Source organism: Babylonia areolata, chromosome 14 (genome assembly GCF_041734735.1).
Source record: "Babylonia areolata isolate BAREFJ2019XMU chromosome 14, ASM4173473v1, whole genome shotgun sequence".
Taxonomy (NCBI): Eukaryota; Metazoa; Mollusca; class Gastropoda; order Neogastropoda; family Buccinidae; genus Babylonia; species Babylonia areolata.
This window is the reverse complement of record NC_134889.1, coordinates 29,835,601-29,843,100: the sequence shown is the minus strand read 5'-3', so window position 1 is coordinate 29,843,100 and position 7,500 is coordinate 29,835,601. Positions and strand designations below refer to the sequence as shown.

The 7,500-nt window shown below is 40.7% G+C and overlaps 1 protein-coding gene across 1 annotated transcript in view; it reads left to right on the top strand.

The window, feature by feature from the left end:
- Nucleotides 1-7,500, top strand: part of LOC143289981 (uncharacterized) — an 11,051-nt gene that overhangs the window by 3,511 nt on the left and 40 nt on the right. The window contains exons 4-5 of the mRNA XM_076599271.1: nt 2,695-2,757; nt 3,621-7,500. The exon at nt 3,621-7,500 is cut by the window's right edge and continues 40 nt beyond it. Of these exons, the coding sequence (XP_076455386.1) occupies nt 2,695-2,757; nt 3,621-4,072 (515 nt within the window). The 3' untranslated portion in view covers nt 4,073-7,500. The remainder of the gene's footprint in view (nt 1-2,694; nt 2,758-3,620) is intronic.

Sequence of the window (7,500 nt, the reverse complement as noted above, 5' to 3'; positions counted from 1 at the left end):
ATTGTATTGTATTGCATTGCATCTTTTCGTCACAACAGATTTCTCTGTGTGAAATTCGGGCTGCTCTCCACAGGTAGAGCGCGTTGCTACACTGACAGCGGTGCCCTTTTTTTGACTCACTTGTGTAAACAAAGTGAGTCTATGTTTTAACCCGGTGTTCGGTTGTCTGTGTGTGTGTGTGTGTGTGTGTGTGTGTGTGTGTGTGTGTGTGTCCGTGGTAAACTTTAACATTGACATTTTCTCTGCAAATACTTTGTCAGTTGACACCAAATTAGGCATAAAAATAGGAAAAATTCAGTTCTTTCCAGTCATCTAGTTTAAAACAATATTGCACCTCTGGGCTGGGCACAAAAAAAATAAACAAGAGAGGCAAGGCCTTCAAGACTCACTTGTGATACACAAAAAAAAAAAAAAAAAAATCTGATCATTGAAATGTTTTCTGTATTTGTTATTATAAAGCTTCGCGTTTAAAAAAAAAAAAAAAAAAAGCCCTAACCAGATTCGAACCCCGCGTGTTCGGGTGAGAAGAAACTAGTTGCCTTATCCATTATACTATCGTGGCTCCTTAACTGACGTTCTAAAATTGAACATTTGAACGTACTTTTTTAAAGGGCGATAAATCAATTCCGGTATTCGCAGTGAGAACGCTGTTTAAATCATATTATTCTGGTGTATCTTGGGCATTCAAAAAATCTTTAAGGGCAATAAAAAATTCTTTTTAATGGCTATCGCCGCAATCACACTGCAACATTTAGCCGTTTTCACTAGATCTAGATGGATGTACGAGTTTAGTTACACCCGCCGGGAATGTAGTATGACACGGTCGATTCAATTTCTCTTTTATGTTCATTCTAGTTTTATAGTTTTAAAGTTGATATGAAAGTTTAGTATTTTGTTAAACTAATAACATGTAGAGCCAAGTGCAAGTACTTCTAAACGTCGTAAGAAGTGAAAAGGACTTAATTTTGAGAAAAGTCAAAACTAGAAATTTTTTCGTTTCATCGTGATCAGTTCAAGGTATTAACTCGCATGGTTTACAATTTTTAACTGTGAATTTTAGAACGTCAGTTAAGGGGCCACGATAGTGTAATGGATAAGGCAGTTTCTTCTCACACGAACACGCGGGGTTCGAATCTGGTTAGAACTTTTTTTTTTTTTTTTTAAACGCGAAGCTTTATAATAACAAATACAGAACACATTTTAACGATTAGATTTTTGATTAAAAAAAAAAAGTGTATCACAAGTGAGTCTTGAAGGCCTTGCCTCTCTTGTTTTGTATTGTATTGTGTTGCATTGCATCTTTCCGTCACAACAGACTTATCTGTGTGTAATTCGGGCTGCTGTCCCCAGGCAGAGCGCATTGCTACACTGAAAGCGCCACCCTTTTTCTCTTCTTTTTGTATCTTATTTCTGCCTGCAGTTTTGTTTGTTTTGTGTGTAGGTGGTTCAACTGAAGAAGTTGTGAAACACCACCACCAAACAAACAAACAAACACAAACCACCCGATAACCAACCAACCAGCCAACCAACCAACCAGCCAGCCAACCAACCAACCAGCCAGCCAACCAACCAACCAGCCAACCAACCAACCAACGAACAAAGGAAACAACAAGAGGGAAGCAGCTGTCTTGATTAGGAAACGACTTGATTTCATACGAATTTCAGGAAGAGAGACTTTATTAAGATAAAGTACCGAAAATTAGATATTTGGCACTGTCTTACACAAAATGAATGGTCGATTCATATTTCTTTTGGCAAAATATACTCTCTTTTATTTATTTATTATAAATTGACTTAATTTGAAAATTGCTTTTTTTCCTTCAGATTATGATTCCAGATTGACTGACGCGATAGCCGGGTGGTTAGGTTAGAGTTTAGGACTTTCAATCTGAGGGTCCCAGCCTCAATCCCAGTGTTGTCTTGCTAGTGCCTTGTTGTTCCCCATTCTTGTGTGAATACACATGCAGATGTTTGTTCAAACACGCACGTTAAAGATCCCAGTATTCCAGTGGGCCGTGGAAGCACAAACACGCCCGTTATGCACCGATGTTACATTAGTGATCTGAGCGAAGACCACAGACCACCAGAGGATGAGAACAAGAGGAGTGGTCACCTTGATCGAAAATATGTTCAACTGTTCAAGGCACTGAAGAAAATTATCTGCATTGTATTGTATTGTATTGTATTGTATTGTATTGTATTGTATTGTATTGTATTGTATTACTCTTTTTAGACACAACAGATTTCTCTGTGTGAAAATCGGGCTGCTCTCCATAGCTACACTGAGAGTGCCACCCATTTTTTTTTTCCTGCCTGCAATTTTGTTTTCCTATCGAAGTTGATTTTTTCTACAGAATTTTGCCGAGGACAACTCTTTAGTGGACGTGGGTTCTTTTACGTGCACTAAGTGCATGCTACACACGGGACCGCGGTTTATCGTCTCATCCTAATGACTAGCGTCCAGACCACCACTCAAGGCCTAATGGAGGGGATGAGAAAATACTAGCGACTATGGGATTCGAACCAGTGCGCTCAAGATTCTCTCGCTTCCTAGACGGACGCGTTACCACTTGACCAACACTCTACGTCTTAGAAGAAACATATCGCACAGATTTCTGTTTGTATGTTTGTTTTTGTTGTTTGATACACATGGGCCTAAGATGAGACACCTGGGTTTGTGTCTTTTGATGACAGGGTCCACTTTCGTGAGGTGGGGACGGACTACTTGCCCGAACAACACATCTCTGGTCTATTCTGGTGAGTTGTGAGCGGTGATGAGAAACTCCAGGGAGAGCTGGACAGTACAAGGTCTTCAGAGAAGAAGCCCTCCTCAGTCAAGTGTTTCGGTCCTTAACTCCTTAGTGATAAGAAACTCTAGGGAGAGCTGGACAGTACAAGGTCTTCAGAGAAGCCCTCCTCAGTCAAGTGTTTCGGCCCTTAACTCCTTAGTGATAAGAAACTCTAGGGAGAGCTGGACAGTACAAGGTCTTCAGAGAAGAAGCCCTCCTCAGTCAAGTATTTCGGCCCTTACCTCCTTAGTGGTAAGAAACTCTAGGGAGAGCTAGACAGTACAAGGTCTTCAGAGAAGAAGCCCCCCTCAGTCAAGTGTTTCGGCCCTTAACTCCTTAGTGGTAAGAAACTCTAGGGAGAGCTGGACAGTACAAGATCTTCAGAGAAGAAGCCCTCCTCAGTCAAGTGTTTCGGCCCTTAACTCCTTACACTCTAAGGGGGCCGGTCCGTGCCCAGGTCATGACTCCTGGATGTCCATGTATTGCCGCCTTTTCACCCGCGCCTCCAGGGTGATCGCCACTTCAGAACTGAGGGGGGCCGGCCTCGTATTTGACTCTGTCTGTCTGCCTCTTTCTCCCTGTCTGTCTGTCAGTCTGTCTGTCTGTCGTGCTTGGAAGTTCGTGCTATGGAATAATGAAGTTGTTTCGTTTTGTGATCATTTCATCAGTTGATCCTTGGGCAATATCTCTGCGGCCCTTTACGGGCACGGGTGACCAAAGGCTCTGCTTAGGCACGTTTAAGATCCTGTGACCCTTCCTGTCAGTCTGCCTCTCTCTCTCTCTCTCTGTGATGATGATGATGATGATGATGATTTTGTTGGTTGGTTTCAGGCGTTGCCGGTGGTACGTGGTATGGCCATACCGGCGGTGCCTCCAACTACTTGTGTCTAGTGATGGAACCAGACCTCGACAACGCCGCCCCCCCCTCACTACACAACTGGCTGTACGGCGCGGAGTACGAGCTGGTCGATGGCAATCACGAGCAGGACGTCGTGTGCTCCGTGTGCCGGGCTTCCCAGGCCACAACTATCATGATCCCCGCCACCCGTGCCTGCCCTGCTGGGTGGTCCACCCAGTACAAGGGTTACCTCATGTCCGAGTTCTGGAAGCACAAGGGGAGAACGGAGTACGTGTGTGTGGACGAGGCCAGCGAGAGCCGCCAGGGTGGACATGAAAACAAAAATGGCGCCCTGTTTTATCACGTGGTCACGCAATGCGGTAGCCTCCCCTGTCCTCCCTACGTGGATTCCAAAATTGTCACCTGCGTGGTCTGTTCGGTGTAGTAGGGTTTTTTAGGCGACTGAATCCGTTTCTGTATTCAGTGTCCAGCCCCTCCCCCCTCCCCACACACACACCCCCACCTCCCCACCCGTTGGCTCCCGCCTCTCTCTTTCTTTCTCTCTGTCTCTGTCTGTCTGTCTGTCTGTCTTTTCTGTCTGTCTGTCCCCCTCTCTCTCTCTGTGTCTGTCTGTCTCTGTCCCTCTCTCTCTCTCTGTGTCTGTCTCTGTCCCTCTCTCTCTGTGTGTCTGTCTGTCTCTGTCCCTCTCTCTCTCTCTCTCTGTCTGTCTCTGTCCCTCTCTCTCTCTGTCTGTCTGTCTCTGTCCCTCTCTCTCTCTCTCTGTCTGTCTCTGTCCCTCTCTCTCTCTGTGTCTGTCTCTGTCTGTCTCTGTCCCCCCCCCTCTCTCTCTGTCCGTCTCTGTCTGTCTCTGTCCCTCTCTCTCTGTCTGTCAGAGGACAGTCAAATGAATAATTTTGGCAATCAATTAGTTAAATTTTGTAATATGTTTGATTGTATTATACTAAATGGTCTTTGTGAAAAAGGTTTTGATGATAACTGCACTTTCATTGGCTCTTCTGGCGAAAGTGTTGTAGATTATTTTGTTGTATCTATTGGCCTGTTCTTGTCTGTCCATATCGCATCGCTTTTTGTTGAAAATACGATTGAATCCGATCATTTACCAGTTGTTATGAAAGTGGAAATTAATACCAAAGTTACTGGTGGGTATGTAAAAACAGTCCAAAATCACGGCAAAGTAAGTGTGAGATTTAAATGGAATAAGGAACGAGAGAATGAATTTGTTGAGACATGGGAGAGCAGTGATATCCAAAACAGAATGTCGATTGCCACAAACAGATTGAATAGGGATGTAGATGGTGCCCTAGGGGTCTTTGTACAGTGTTTAAAAGATTCTAGTGAATGCATGTTTAAACAGTTTCACTTTCGCCGTAACGACAGAAAGACAAAGTCAGAATGGTTTGACGATGAATGTGACAAAGTAAAAAAGGAAACCAGGGGAAAGTTAAATCGCTTCAGAGCAACAAGAAAAGTAGAAGATAGGGTAATATATGTTGAATCAAGAAAGAAGTATAAACATCTATTAAAAACGAAAAGACAAACTTTTAGACGACAAAAGGCTGAAGCATTAGCAAACGATTTTGAGAATTCATCACAGTTTTGGAAGGAATTAATAAGTATGCGCTATGGTAATAAAGAAAGGATTACAAATAACATTAGCACAATTGAATGGTTCATTTCAGGGAAGTATTTCAAAGTCCAAATGAGGAGCTAAATAAAGACAACGACATTGAAGTTGATATATTAGATGAAACAGATCACGTATTGAATAAACCTATATCAGAAGAAGAAGTTATTCAAGCCATAGAGAAACTAAAGAATGACAAGGCTAGTGGAATCGATGATATCTCTGCTGAAATGTTAAAATATGGTGGTAAAAATGTACAGTTGTTTCTGACAAAATTATTTAATTCAATTTTTGATCAATGTATTTATCCAGAGGAATGGTCTAAAGCTATTATCATCCCAATATATAAGAAAGGTGATCCTGATAATGCAGACAATTATAGAGGAGTATCCCTTTTAAGCATTATATCAAAGTGCTATACTACTATATTGAATGTAAGACTATACTCTTGGTTAGAAAATAATAACTTAATTTCAGAATGTCAAGCAGGATTCCGTAAAAAGTATTCCACTGTTGATCAAATATTCACTTTATATGCTGCTGTTCAGAAATGTTTGAGTAAAAAGGGTAGAAAACTTTATGTTGCTTTTGTTGATTTTAAAAAGGCATTTGATTCTGTTAAACATGATAAATTATTGCATTGCATTAAAAACCAAGGCGTTAAAGGTAAGTTCCTTGCATCACTGAAAGCTATGTATAATTCACTGGTATCATGTATTCGTGTTAATTACGACCTTACGGATATGTTTGAGACTCCCTTAGGTGTTAGACAAGGGTGTGCGTTTAGCCCAACGCTATTTTCAGTATTCATTAACCAGTTAACTATTCATACGGGTGAAAGGGGAAAACACGGGGTACGGTTACTCCCAGACATTATGGAGTTATTTATTTTGTTATTTGCCGATGATGTAGCATTGCTTTCGACAACACCTAGTGGCCTTCAGAATCAGTTGAATGTTTTAAAGGATTGCTGTAATAATATGAAGCTAAATGTAAACATTGACAAAACCAAGGTTATGGTATTCAGAAAGGGAGGGTTTTGGGGGAAATATGAGAAGTGGTTCTACAATGGTAAAAGACTTGAAGTAGTAAATGATTATTGTTACTTAGGGTTTAATTTTACAACCATGGTTAGTGCAAGAAAAGGTACATTACATCTAGCAACGAAGGGAAAGAAGGCAGTCATGCAACTTAATAGTGCATTTCAAAAGTATAAGGAGATGACTGCAAATACTTTCTTTAAAATTTTTGATTACAAAGTTAAACCAATACTATTATATTCATCCGAGATATGGGGATTAGACAGATTGGAACATTTAGAAAAAGTACACCTGTTAGCGTGTAAAAGATTTCTGGGCGTTCTGACGCCTAACAAAATGCTATATGGAGATTTGGGCAGGTATCCCTTATACGTAAATTCGTGTGTATCATGTTTAAGATTTTGGTTTAAATTGCTACAATTGGATATTGGAAGGTTACCACATAAAGCATATCAAATGCTGTTAGAACTAGACAGATCAGGAAAACACTGTTGGGTGTCAAATGTTAGAGAAATTTTATGTTCAACTGGTTTTAGTATTGTTTGGATGCAACAAGATGTAGGGAATGTGAAGATGTTCCACGGTTTATTCAAACAGAGACTTGCTGATATGTTCATCCAAGAATGGACTGGTGCTGTCAGAGACCGTGATAGATATGACATTTATAGATCGTTTTAAGACTGTCTTTGAAAAAGAGAGATATATTTTGGATATGGATACATATTGTTTCCGAGTTGCTATTACACAAACAAGATTCAACGTTCTACCACTCAACAACAATGTACATCGATACAGTCATTCAGATCAGGACAGAGCATGCCCATTTTGTAGGGATGAAGTTGAGAACGAGCAGCACTTTTTATTCGACTGCATCGTATATGAAGATTTAAGAAAGAGAATATTAAAAGAATCGGCTAGACTCCCCTTGCATGTGTTACTAGGAGCAACAAATTTCAATCACAGACATAATGTATCAAGATATATTTTCCATGCTATCAATACAAGGAAAAAGTTAATCTGCAGTCAGTGATCAAGCATGGTGAAATACTATATAAAAACAAATGTCTATATGATGGGCACATTGTTTAAGTATATATTCATTCAGTTTGTACTTGTTTTTGTTGTCGTTGTTGCTATGGATAACACAGTGTTATATGCAACCTCACCGATCCACCCTTCCCCATTGTA